Source organism: Elephas maximus, chromosome 9 (assembly GCF_024166365.1).
Source record: "Elephas maximus indicus isolate mEleMax1 chromosome 9, mEleMax1 primary haplotype, whole genome shotgun sequence".
NCBI lineage: Eukaryota > Metazoa > Chordata > Mammalia > Proboscidea > Elephantidae > Elephas > Elephas maximus.
The window spans coordinates 2,901,413-2,913,843 of NC_064827.1; the positions used below are offsets into that span (position 1 = coordinate 2,901,413).

At 56.3% G+C, this 12,431-nt stretch overlaps 1 protein-coding gene across 3 annotated transcripts; it reads left to right on the top strand.

Annotated features, from left to right (window-relative positions):
- The first annotated feature begins 137 nt into the window (after positions 1 to 137).
- On the top strand, positions 138 to 10,712 carry PMPCA (peptidase, mitochondrial processing subunit alpha). Of its 3 annotated transcripts, XM_049895910.1 has the most exons (14): positions 148 to 223; positions 1,216 to 1,375; positions 1,521 to 1,723; positions 2,248 to 2,327; positions 2,602 to 2,684; positions 4,049 to 4,143; positions 4,938 to 5,038; positions 5,754 to 6,017; positions 6,355 to 6,447; positions 6,528 to 6,646; positions 6,752 to 6,842; positions 7,102 to 7,164; positions 9,041 to 9,185; positions 9,354 to 10,712. In XM_049895910.1, the coding sequence occupies exons 2-14, from the start codon at positions 1,344 to 1,346 to the stop codon at positions 9,521 to 9,523; spliced, it is 1,539 nt and encodes a 512-aa protein (XP_049751867.1). In that variant the 5' UTR covers positions 148 to 223; positions 1,216 to 1,343; the 3' UTR covers positions 9,524 to 10,712. The 3 variants fall into 3 exon arrangements, with proteins under 3 accessions (XP_049751865.1, XP_049751867.1, XP_049751866.1); XM_049895908.1 differs by lacking the exon at positions 1,216 to 1,375 and having other exon boundaries at positions 138 to 223; XM_049895909.1 differs by lacking the exon at positions 148 to 223 and having other exon boundaries at positions 231 to 1,375.
- Positions 10,713 to 12,431: the final 1,719 nt, after the last annotated feature.

A 12,431-nucleotide genomic window follows, 5' to 3' on the forward strand; every position in this document is an offset into this window, starting at 1 on the left:
CGCCGCCGCCGCCGCTCCCCCGCGCCTCCCGCGGCGGCTTCCGCTCCGGCCACCGGAAGCGCGCGCCGGAGCGGCCCGGGCCGAGGCTGGGGGGGCGGGGCGCCGCGGGGGGAAGCGGAAATGACGTCAGAACCGGTGGGCGGAGACACAAGATGGCGGCGCTGTTGCTGGCGGCGACGCGGCTGCTGCGAGGGTCGGGTTCTTGGGGCCGCTCGCGGCTGAGGTGAGCCGGCGGCGACCCGGGGGTCGGACTGGGGCCGTTGCAGCTCGAGTCTTTCCGGAGGCTCGGTCTTGGGTTTCCCCTCGGCCAGAGTCGGCGCCGGTTGGAGGGGCTGGAACTTGGCGACACGGGCTTAGTCCCCGAGGCGCCGGGAGCGCCCCCCTGCCTCGCACCTCGAGCCCGGAGCCCGAGGCCCATCCGCCGCTCCTCTCCCTGGCTCCTGGGCGCCCACTCTCCTTTCCCTCTCGGGCCGACGGGGTTTGTCCGAGGTCGCGCCTCCTCCGCCCCTCTCCCTTTGCCGTCGCGTGTCCCTCTGTGAGGCCGAGCCGGCGGCGGCCTCGGCTTTTCTGGATCCGCAGAGCCAGGCTTCTGTCTGAAACCGGAATCTGTGCCCTTGACTCCTGCGCTGTATGCCATCGCCTGTTGGTAACTGACCCCTGAGAACTCGCCGTTCACACCGCCCCTCGCGCCCAGCGGCCTTGCTTCCACCCGGGCACGTTCATTCAGGCAGCAGATGTGTATCGAGTACCTGCTGTGTGCCAAGCGCTGTGCTAGGAGTGCGGGGGTGCGGGGACACAGTGGTAAACGGAGACAGTTCTGCTCGGGAAGGGGATACAAACAAGGAACAAATATTAGCCAGCTCTAAGTGCGGGGAAGAAAGTAAGCAGTGTTGGGTGATGGAAAACGGGAGAGACTAACTAGAAAGAATGATTAAGCCTAGAGATCAAACAGGACCGAAGGGTCAGCTGTGTGAAAAGTGCAGGGGGAGCAAGGCAGCCCAGAGCACCTCCGCGATCCGGGAATTGACCAGAGGCCAGTGTGAATGGGGAGGGGGGTGCTAAGAGAATTTGGAGGCGGCTGAGGCCAGTCCTGTAGGGCCTTCCAGACCAGTTCCATCCAGAGTTCGGTGAGGCTGTGGGAGTCGGCGGTGTTCTAAGAGCTTTATAGAGACAAACAGACTCAATTAACGCTCATAACAAGCCAACAATCCACAGGGTGAGTTGCCATCATTAGCCCTGTTCTACAGAGAAGAAAGTGAGCCAAAGAGCTTAATCAGCCTCAGGCCCCATGGCTGCGCCTGGATCTGTACCAGCACGGTGCTTCTGACCAAGTGTCTGTTGCGATGGCACCTAGTCGGGGAGGGGGTGCTAGGAGGTGAGTTTGGAGGAGATGTGTAGAAACAAATCCTTTAGGAAGGAGATCCTTGACTTTTAATGGAAACAAGCAAACTGAATCATCCAAGTGGTCATCACAGGGTCGGGGAAAGTTGGTTGTAACTGGGCCACTGTCTCTGCTGCAGGTTTGGACCCTCTTCATACAGGCAGTTCAGTAGCGGCGGTGCCTATCCCAGTATCCCCCTCTCTTCTCCCTTACCCGGCGTACCCAAGCCTGTTTTTGCTACAGTTGATGGACAGGAAAAGTTTGAAACCAAAGTTACCACCCTGGATAACGGGCTTCGTGTGGCATCCCAAAATAAGTTTGGGCAGTTTTGTACCGTAGGAAGTAAGTACCATTGATGGTGCCTGTCAAGTGGTCTCGCTCGTTTTCACCTGCTTGCGTTTCCGTGGACTCCTGGTTGTAATTGGTATATCAGCTATGAACTGTACTCTGAGCAGAAACAGGGTAAAATGCAAAAACTTAGTGACGAAGATTTGAATGGTGGCCACTTCTGATGGTGGCATTTAAGGTGGGTTTTTTCCCTCTTTCTGCCTTTATACGGTTCTAAGAATTTTCTACCACAAACGTGTATTGTTTTCATCACTGGGAGACGTAAATATTAAATCTCTTTAAGAGCTCTTTTGAGATGTAAGTGGCATGCGATCAGCTGTGCACGTTAAAAGCAAAGAGCATAGTAAGTGTTGCCGTGTGTACACCTGTGACCATCATCACAATCGAGAAGTCTGTCCGTCACCCCCTGTGATTAAGTCTGCTTGTTAAGTCACAGCCACGATTTCAAGAGGTTTTTTTTGGTGAAATTTTTGTTTTGACTGTTTGATGTAACCTGTTGGTTTTCTTTCTACTTTTAGTTCTTATTAATTCAGGATCAAGATATGAAGCAAAATATCTGAGCGGAATTGCTCACTTTCTGGAGAAACTGGCATTTTCGGTCAGTGTCCAGTTTGTCGTTCTGAGGCTGTACTTGAGAAGGGTTTTCCAGGTGTTTTCTTTTTTAGAATGATTTACGGTTTAATAAATGATTGAGTTGTTAAGTTAATGCTGAGAAAAGATTTTTAGGTTAAAAGATTATTCGCTTTTAGGTTTTTTGAAAGCAAAAGTAAACATCTTTTTTTTTTTTTTGAATTTTAACTGAATTTCTTGTATTGTTTTTATCATTAGTTGTTTGAATTATTCATTTACATTTTCTTATTTATTTTCACTAGTCTACTGCTCGATTTGGCAGCAAGGATGAAATTCTGCTCACCTTGGAGAAGCATGGGGGTATCTGTGACTGCCAGACGTCAAGGTAACAGCTATTCCAGGAGGGCCTACTTGCACCCTTGTGGAACTGCCTCGTTCACCCTTGGTCAGAGTCTTTCAGAGAAGTAGGGGATCAATGGTGAGAAGCAAGCCCTGGCCTGGATGGGCAGGCAGAAGTGGGTGGGCAGAATACACAAGGCGCAACAGCTGCACCTGGAGGGCTGCTCCCCCGTGAGGTTGGCCTGCCGTAGCTGACACTGGGGACACCAAGCAGGTCCTGCTCCCAAGGTGCTCACAGACGGGGCTGAGGGCTGCACCCTGAGGGGGATCATGAACACAAGGGTGGCAGGAGCCCGAGGACGCACACCAGACCCTGCCTGGGGTTGAGAAGGGAGTAATGGATATGATGGCGGAGCTGGTCCTGAAAATGGCTTGCAGTTAGGAAGAGGAGGGGGCACGGGAACAGCAGGTACTGTGGCTCAGCTGGGAGAGACGGGTCTAGGTCTGGCTCCGGCTCCGGCAGCAAGGGGTCCGGTATGTAGCTGGAGCACAGGTGGGGTCGGGGGTTAAGGGAGAAGAAGGTGGTCTTTGCGTGCAAGTGCTCAGAACTAAAGTTAGCGTGGAGGCAGTATATTCGTATTGTAATCAAGGTCTGTTCAAAACCTCTGGCTCCCAGCTGCCCGTGAGTGAAGTCCAGACTCCTGGCCTTGTGGGTCAAGCCGTCCAATTCTGGTCCCAAGTCTCCCTCTCCCCCAGGAGTGCCTTCCTGCTGTTTTGACACAGACACCACTCACTCTCAGCTCAAGCTTCCAGTCCTGCCGTCCTCAAGGCCCTTGGGGTCCTGCACCCCCACACACAACGGCCTCTTCCGCAGCTCCATGTCCTGCTCAGACCCTCTGTGAAGTCACGCCCCATCCCCAGAGCTTGCTCTGTTGTAGGCAGCAGTGGCGTCTGTTCTACACGGCCTCGCACTGGCCATACCCGGTCCTAGATGGTCCTGTAGTCAGGGTGTGGGTGCACCTTTCCTGAGCAGTTCAGCTGTGAGCTTCCGGTCGCCCGGTGCCACGTGCTGTGAGCTAGCACTTTGCAGCTGAGGAGCACGACCCTTCAGAGAGAGCCGAGTCTGCCCCGTGCTGTCTGAGGTTGCCGCCTGTGCGTCAGGGCTTGGCAGACACTTAGAGAGCGTAGAGGAGGCCGTGCACACGCTGAGAGGCGTGGTGCCTGCACCTTCATCAGAGCCGCTCTTCCCCAAGGCCTCACCTGCATGCGGCGATGCTCCCACCTGCTGGGAGCTCATGCTGTGAGGCTGGTCCTTGATACGAGGTGACAGAAACACCCATAGGCATGAGATTGGAGGAGGGCCTGGCTGCTGTGGCTGAGCTGAGCGCTACGCTGTCTCTTCTTTTTCAGGGACACCACCATGTATGCGGTGTCTGCTGACGCCAAGGGCTTGGACACTGTAGTGGGCTTGCTGGCAGACGTGGTCCTGCAGCCTAGGTTGACAGGTGCGGTCGTGGCCCAGGGGATGGTGGGTGGGAACGGTGCATGTGTGAGCAGTTGACTTTGTTGCTGAAGGTCTGGGTTTGCTAACGACAAGAACCCAACAATGACGGTCAGCTTGATGTCATCGGAAATGATGCTGAATGGTGGGAAATGTCCTTCACATGTTAGAGAGCCCTCTTCCTTGACCCGTCTGTGCCCTCTGACACTCTTGGGGACGTTGGTCTGTTCCTGTCAGAAAGGCGCCTTGGGCTGTTTGTACACCCTGACGGCCACACTACGGATGTTCCCACTTCCCATCCACTGCCTTGCTTGGCCCTGCAATGGCGAGATGTCCGGGTCCCACCAGAAGTGCCCCAGCTGGGCTCATTGGGGTCGTGGAGACTGGCCTGTGTGCCACAGCTCCCTGTGGTACTTGTTGTCACGGCTGGGTGATGAAGCATTGCCTTCTGACGTTTTTCTGGCACTGTGCTGTCTGAGCGCTGTCCAAGTTTGCTGTCATAACTTCACAGCAGCGCCGGGACAGATGGCTCAGGCGCCTCCAGTGCCTTTCAGACGTGGAAGCCGAGGCTCAGGCAGGCTTGGGCCGCTTCGTGGCAGAGCCAGGACTGAAGGCCTGACTCCCCCAGGTCCTAGCTGGCCGTGGCGCCCCACCTCACTCTCCCAGGTGTTTCCTCTGGGTCTGCCCCCGGAGCACATGTGACTGTCCTGATGCCTAGCGGCCATGGTCAGTGGCAACAAGTCACACTCAGCCCTGGCCACGATGCAGGATCAGTTCTGCCCTTGGCTTCTCTTATAGATGAAGAGCTGGAGATGACGCGGATGGCTGTGCAGTTTGAGCTGGAGGACCTCAACAGGAGGCCGGACCCAGAGCCGCTGCTCACCGAGATGATTCACGAAGTAAATACAGGCCTGCCCTTCCCCAAGCTATGGGCTGTAACGCTGCTGGCTCCTTAAGTGCCGGAACACAACAGGGGCTCCCCAGCCACGGGCCATAACTCTAGGGGCATGTGAAGTGCCAGAAGACTCAGAACTGGGCCGTGGGCAGTAACATGGTGGGCTGCTTGCCCCCGACGTCGTTCTTACACGTTATGGGTGTTTACAGGATGTTTCTTAATTCTGAACTTGCTGTTTACGTATGTTTGGAAATTAAGAGCCTGTGATGCCTTAGAGTAGCTGGGTCTTTGTCACTGTGTCTACAGAGTAACCGTTTTGTTTTACCTTCTTGTCAGTTTTCATTCTGAAGAGGTTGTTAGTTGCTCGCCAGCACTTCCAGCTCACGGAGACCCTGTGTGTTACAGAGGAGAACTGCTCTGTGGGGTTTTCTTGGTTGTAGTCTTTATGGAAGCAGATAGCCAGCCCGGCCTTTTTTCTGTGTCATAACTGAGTTCTGACTGCCAGCTTTTAGGTCAATAGTCGAGTGCAAACAATTTGTGCTACTTAGGGACCTTATCCTGGCAAGGTGGGGTTTTAGCTTTCGTCGATACATGCAAAGCTGTGATTGTCAGGCAGTAGTAAGGTAATAGGCCGTGTGGAATTTGCTCTACAGGCCCTACCGTCACCGAGGAAATGTTGCATTCTTTGCAGTCACCCGTGTTCACAATTCTTCCCTCAGGCTGCTTACCGGGAAAACACAGTGGGCCTGCACCGCTTCTGTCCCCCAGAAAATATCGCACAGATCGACCAGCAGGTCTTGCACTCCTACCTGCGGGACTACTACACGCCTGACCGCATGGTGCTGGCTGGGGTGGGCATCGAGCACCAGCGTCTGGTCGACTGTGCCCAGAAATACCTCCTGGGCACCCGGCCGGCTTGGGGGGACAAGAAGGCTGTGGACGTTGATAGATCGGTGGCGCAGTACACTGGGGGCATCGTCAAGGTAATATGGGGGGGTGTGCCGCTGGGCAGTGATCTGACTTCGCGTCTGCTTTTTTGCGTTGCCCTGAGTGTCGGATGTCCCCTTGTGCTCGTGGCTTCACCTGAGCACACGTTATGGCCACACAACAGCACAGAGCATGCTCCCCATCGGGAAGGCTGTGGGGTGAGCTGGCTGTGAGCTCTGCGTCAGTGGAGTGCAAGGATGGCCCACCTTACTGGGCCCTGCCATCCTTGGCATGTGGTTCCCGTCTGACCACCAGTGAACCATTCTGGCCTGTGGAGCACGCAGCCTGGCTGTTGTTCACCAGGGCCTCACGTGCTTCTCACTCTTGTCACAGCTGGAACGAGACATGTCCAATGCCAGCCTGGGCCCCACCCCGATCCCGGAGCTCACGCACGTCATGGTGGGCCTGGAGAGCTGCTCCTTTCTGGTAAGTGCTGGGGGTGGGATCCGGCAGCAGCCTGCACATGCAGCAGCCGGACCTCACTGAGCCTGCTCCACTCCCTGTAGGAGGAAGATTTCATCCCTTTCGCGGTGCTCAACATGATGATGGGAGGGGGCGGCTCCTTCTCAGCTGGCGGGCCTGGGAAGGGCATGTTCACCAGGCTCTACCTCAACGTGCTCAACAGGTGGGTGGGGGCTGCAGAGGGGCTGTCTGTGGTCACCAGGGTATGTGTGCCGCCTGCCATGCGCTGCATGAGTGGTTGTGCCTCAGCGCCCCATCTTTTCTCCAGGCACCACTGGATGTACAACGCCACGTCCTATCACCACAGCTATGAGGACACGGGCCTCCTGTGCATCCATGCCAGTGCCGACCCTAGACAGGTGAGGGTGGGGCTGCTCCCCGGGCTTCCCTCCATCTGACCCACCAGCGCAGCAAGCACGTCCGTTAGTCACCCCAGAAGATGCCACGTGGGCCACACCGCCGCACTGCGGCTGCAGATCTAGTTGCTGCTCATGCCTTGGAGCGGGAAACTGCTCTCAGTTTCTTCAGGAAAGTGTCCCCGGGCCTCACCGCCTGGGGCTGAGACGGCGGGCTCTGGGTCACAGGCTGCGCTCCTCACCTCCGTGTTTTCTCTTGCAGGTTCGAGAAATGGTGGAGATCATCACGAAGGAATTTATCTTAATGGGCGGAGCTGTGGACGTGGTGAGTAGCACACGGGCCATTTTCAGCACTCCCCTGTGGCCTCTGACAGGTGGGGGCTGCAGTGCAGGGCTGGCCGTGCGGGCGCTGCTGCAGTGGTGCTGAGGGGACACGCCAGCCCCAGCTGCTGTGCCCCCAGCACCGGATCGCAGCCAGGACAGTGCGGCTGAGGAGTGACAGGCGCCAGGCATCACCAGCAGCACAGACGTGGCTGACCTGTCACCCGGGGAGCCCTCACCTTCTTCCTCGCGCTGCCCACCTGCACGGCAGTGGTGGCCTGGAGCAGCGTTGCCCGTGAGCACACAGTGCAGCTCTGTCTTAGGTCTGGGTGCCTTACTCGTTTCTTGGTGTTCGATGCCTTTCTGGCCCAAACCTGGTCCAGGTAGAGAAACGACACCCACTGCGTATGCTCATAGGAAGCACGAGGTGGTGAGCCACAGCCTTAGTCGTCCAGTGCTTTTCTAACAGGAGCACCACGAGTGGAAGGCTTTCACAAGTTGATTCTCTCACAGTTGAAGAGGCTAGAAGTCTACATTCAGGGTGCCGTCTTTAGGGGAAGGCTTTCTCTCTCTGTCTGTTCTTGGGGAAGGTTCTTGTCATCAATCTTACCCTCGTCTAGGAGCTTCTCAGCACAGGGACCCCAAGTCCAAAAGGATGTGCTCCACTCCTGGCATCTTCTTGCTTGGTGGTAACGAGGTTTCTTTCCTCTTTGCTGGTTTTTTTTATATCTCAGCAGAGATTGATTCAACGTGGAACTTAATCTTGCAGATTGAGTGCTTACTCCTTAACATAACTGCCACCAACCCCACCCCATTAACGTCACAGAGGTTAGAACTTACGATGTATAGGGAAATTAGATCACAAAACGGTGGACAACCTCACAATACCGGGAATCATGGCCTAGCCAAGTGGACACCCATTTTTTGGGGACACAGTTGAATCTGTAACAGCCACGTTGATTAACACTTTCCCGAAGCAGATCTGGTGTAGACCGAGAAGTTAAGTCTGCCACACACGTAGATGTGTGCACGTACAGAGACACACAGGAGGCACGAGGCACGAGCTCCGGGCCGACTTTTGTGCCTTGGGGCTGGGTTACGTGCTTCTACCTTCAGGTTTCTTTTTGCACCTTCTTTCCAGTGTGATCACATGTTCCTTTTTTATGCACTTTTCTGCGTGATCACACGTTCCTTCCTTTGATAAAGCAGAAATGTTTAAAAATGAAAACGTGTTTAAAAAATTAGAACTCTGCGGCTCCATTGACGTCCTGCTGGGAAAACAGCACTTTGCATCAACACAAAGCTGATTTGAGATCAACTGAAAGTACTTTTTTGCTTGAAGTTGGAAAAAGTAAAAGACCTGTCTTCAGCTAGGAGCTGGCGCCTCAGCAGCAGCAGCAGCCAAGCTGCGCTTGATGATCAAGCTCGGCCACCCAGGTTCCTTTCTGGACCATCACAGGCGAGCTCCGAGAATTTTCTGGGCCCATGAGGTTTTAAATGTCACGCCTGGTCAGTGGCTCCACGGGGGGAGCCCCGGGGGCTAGGTGGGCTTAGCTTTTCCTGGTGATTTTGGAGCTTGGGAGTTGAGCTTCTCACGTTTGAAATAGTAAACGTTTGTTCTTTGTCGTTCCTGGTGAAGGCCCAGGCAACCTTAGCCCCAGCCCTCACCCAGGAAGTGTGAAGGCGGGGTGCTGGTGGCTTCGCGTGCGAGTCCCCAGCCCAGGCTTGCCTCCCTTCCCGCCTTGGGTGCTCTCACAGAGCTCTCTGCTGTCACTGCCAGCTGGACGCATCTGCAGGTGGCCTTGGTGATGCCCCCAGTGTCCATTGTGGCTGAGGGGCAGCTCTGACCAGGCTCTGAATGCAGTCCGTGAAACCCCCAGGTGGAGCTGGAGCGAGCCAAGACACAGCTGACGTCCATGCTCATGATGAACCTGGAGTCCCGGCCTGTGATCTTCGAGGACGTTGGGAGGCAGGTGCTGGCGACCCAGGCCAGAAAGCTGCCCCACGAGCTGTGTGCCCTCATCAGTGAGTAGGGCTGGCCTTCCTGCTGGGCCCGCTGGGAGCTGGTGAGGGGCTCCCACATGGATGGGGTTGCACTGGAGACTCACGTTCTGCGCTGGTTTTCCTGTGGTGTGGCCCTGGTGACCGTGGTGTGGCGCTCTTTTCCTTGATCTTCCTCTGCTGTCCCGCTAGGTAATGTGACGGCAGAGGACATCAAGAGAGTGTCTTCTAAGATGCTCCGCGGGAAGCCCGCTGTGGCCGCGCTGGGCGACCTGAGCGACCTGCCAACATACGAGCACATCCAGGCGGCCCTGTCCAGCCGCGACGGGCGCCTGCCGAGGATGTACCGGCTCTTCCGGTAGCAGCCCCGAGGTGGCAGGTCTGCGGGCAGCAGAGCGTGTCACCGCCTTGTACGGGGTGTTGGTTTAGCGTAGATGCCATCTGAGTTCACAGATGGTGCGAACCGTGGGCTGCGCTCACAAATCAAAGCTCATTCCCCGTCGTCCACTGCCCATCTCGGAAACTGGAGCCTGCTCCCCGCTTTCCACCACTGCTCGGCTCTCGGAAACTAGAGCCCGCTTCCCGTCGCCCACCACCACCTGGCTCTCAGAAACCAGGGCCTACTTCTTGTCATCCACCACAGCTCAGCCCTCGGAAACCAGGGCCTGCTTCCCGCTGTCCATCACCGCCCAGCTCGTGCCTTCGTTTTATCACTGACTGCCAACCGCACTCCAAGCTGGAAACAGAGCAGAAAGGTTAAAAACCACGTCCCGTCACAAAGCCAGGTCGGCGCCATTCGTGAGTGAGCGCAACTCACTGCAGAGGCAAGGGCTTTGCTGGAACCCTCTCCTGGTTTCCTGGGGCTGGGCCCCACCCACTGAGTCACGTATGGCCTTGTGACTGGGTTTTCTGGGATGCTCGGTGAGACGCACGAGGCAGGAGCTGCCGGGTGGCCTCGTGGAGCACGGTTACGGCTGGCGTGTGTGGATACAGAGTGAGGTGCAATCGTCACCCCTCCCCAGCGCTGTCCTGGACAGCAGAGGCTCGGCCGGGGAGCAAGGCCTTCTCCGCTGAGAAGTGTCTGGCCCAGTGTTGCCTCCTATCCTGTCTTCTTGTTGTGACAGGCACTCGGATTCCAGAGGCTGCAGGGTGGGAGGCTGCTCAGGATGGATGAATGGGTGGTAGTTGAAGTGCTGACGGGTGGTGGCAGCCAAGCCCGGAAACATTTAGAGACGGAGACGCTTTTGAGAGCTACAGGTTTGCATATGTGATGTCAGGTCCTGGGAGCGCCGAGCGCCTTGAGTAACGGAGGGGCACGTTGACATCTTTTTTGGGGCGTGGAGGTCAGTGGTTTTCAAGCTCACCTATGCCCAGAACCCCCGGAGCTTCATGTAGACCTGGGGCTGTGAGCCCGCACCCACTCTGAGGGCAGGCTGGTGGCCCCAGCGGATTTTGGGGTTACCAGCTCCAGGGCCTGAGGAGCCGAGAAATGGGGTCAGCCACGGGGACGGTGAGGCATGTGCGAGAATAAACATCACTTTTTAACCTGTTCATCCCCCAGTGCCTGTTGCAGCTTTTTTACACCCCGGTTCCCAGCGGAAGTAGCTCTGAGTAACCCGGCCCCTGGTGCCTGGGCAGGGGACATGGGTGGGGTGTGTGAGTCTGAAGCCCTTTTCCTGCCGTGACCACTCTGGAAGGAGGGTGCCCCCCAGACCTGGCAGCACACCTGTCCAGCTTGCCCACACACGGGTATGTTGGCCTTGGTCCACAGGCCGGGAGGAGGGAGAGCGGGCTCCTTAGGGCTAGAGCTCCGCTTCAGAGCAGGTTGTGGCAAAGTATCGATGTGCTTCCTAAACACCCAGCAGCTGTGCTGACATTCTAGAAACTACTGTCAGCCAGACCTGACACACTCCACCAAGCTGGAGACGGTGCTGTTTTTAGGCATAGTTTCTATTAGTGGAGGGAAGGAACATGAAGTAACAAAAGCCATTCCCTGTGACCTGTTTTTCAGCTGCGTTTGTTTTTACATGAAAATTGTTCCCCAGAGCCTGACCATCACCGAGTCTCCGGTCCCTGCTCTGAGGGGCCCTCTGTGAGCTCCTCCCACTCTCCTGCATCACCACACATCTGGCCTCTGTAGGCACCGGGCACCACCAGCCCTCCACCCCTTCCCTCCCAGCTCGAGCCACCCTGACCGAGGGCTCCTCTCACAAGTCATCAACGCTTTTCTTTAGTTTTTCTCACTCTTTGGTTTTTCTCTCGACGTCCCTACCTGTCCCGTTTTCACCCCACCTTCCACCCAAACTGCCCTTTTCCAGGTCTCCACTGACTGCCACGCTGTTCAGCCCAGTGGTCACCCCCAGGCCTGTTGACCTGACCTCACAGGCTTCCAGGTGCTGCTTCTACCAGTCCTACTTAGGTGCAGCCCTGTCCCCTACCTCCCTGGCCTCCATGTCTGGAGACTCTGGTCCAGGCCCCAGCCTTCTCTGTACTCATCGCAAGGCAACTCAGTCCAGCCTCAAACACGATTAGCATTTGCCAATGTGCTGGGGGTCACCTTCTGTCCACCTCCCCGGCCCCTGCCCTGCTGGCTCCCTGGCATTGCCAGACTCAACCGGTAGTACCCACCCCCTTGGGATGAATGACGGATCGTGGGCAAGAAGAGGTGGGTCTTGTGAAGGTGAAGGCCCCTGCCTCCCCCTCCTCCCTGGGCTCGCACTTCGAGGTTCTTCACGCAGCTTGTTTTCCAGGACCTGGCTGACGGTGTGCGTTAACACGGATCTTAACTTTCCAGGTGGAATTACTTCCATCTGAACTCTTAACGGCTAGTGAGGAGTACTTCACCTCTGACCTAGGATGTGATCTGCTGGATGTGGTGACCCCGACATTGCCCTCTGCCCCTCACGTCACAGAGTTGGCATCTGGTGAGGGGGCTGCGGAGTCATGCCAGCGCCCCACTCCTCAGCTCAAGCCCCGTTACCACCAAAATCTGTGTGACAGGTTTTCCACTAGTTGCGTCCAAATGTATGACCTTCACTGAAGCAGAATTGCGCCACCAACATCTGAATGGCTTCTTGAGAGCTGGGGGACGGCTGCCCACGCCGGTGGGACGTCTCTAAGGGTGGGGGTGAGCTGCTGAAAACCTGCGTTCCAAGATCTGGAAGCTGACGCTGAAAGCTTCACGTATGACTCATGGGAAATGGATTTTTCATATTTTCACGATGGTTTACTAATCCCCCCTAGAAAAGGCCGTCTGCCAGCTAATGCTTA

Coding starts and splice junctions, on each gene's coding strand:
- PMPCA (XM_049895908.1), top strand. CDS start 153: ATGGCGGCGCTGTTGCTGGCGGCGACGCGGCTGCTGCGAGGGTCGGGT. Junction 6,647..6,751: donor TACCTCAACGTGCTCAACAG/GTGGGTGGGGGC, acceptor TCTTTTCTCCAG/GCACCACTGGATGTACAACG. Junction 7,165..9,040: donor TGGGCGGAGCTGTGGACGTG/GTGAGTAGCACA, acceptor TGAAACCCCCAG/GTGGAGCTGGAGCGAGCCAA.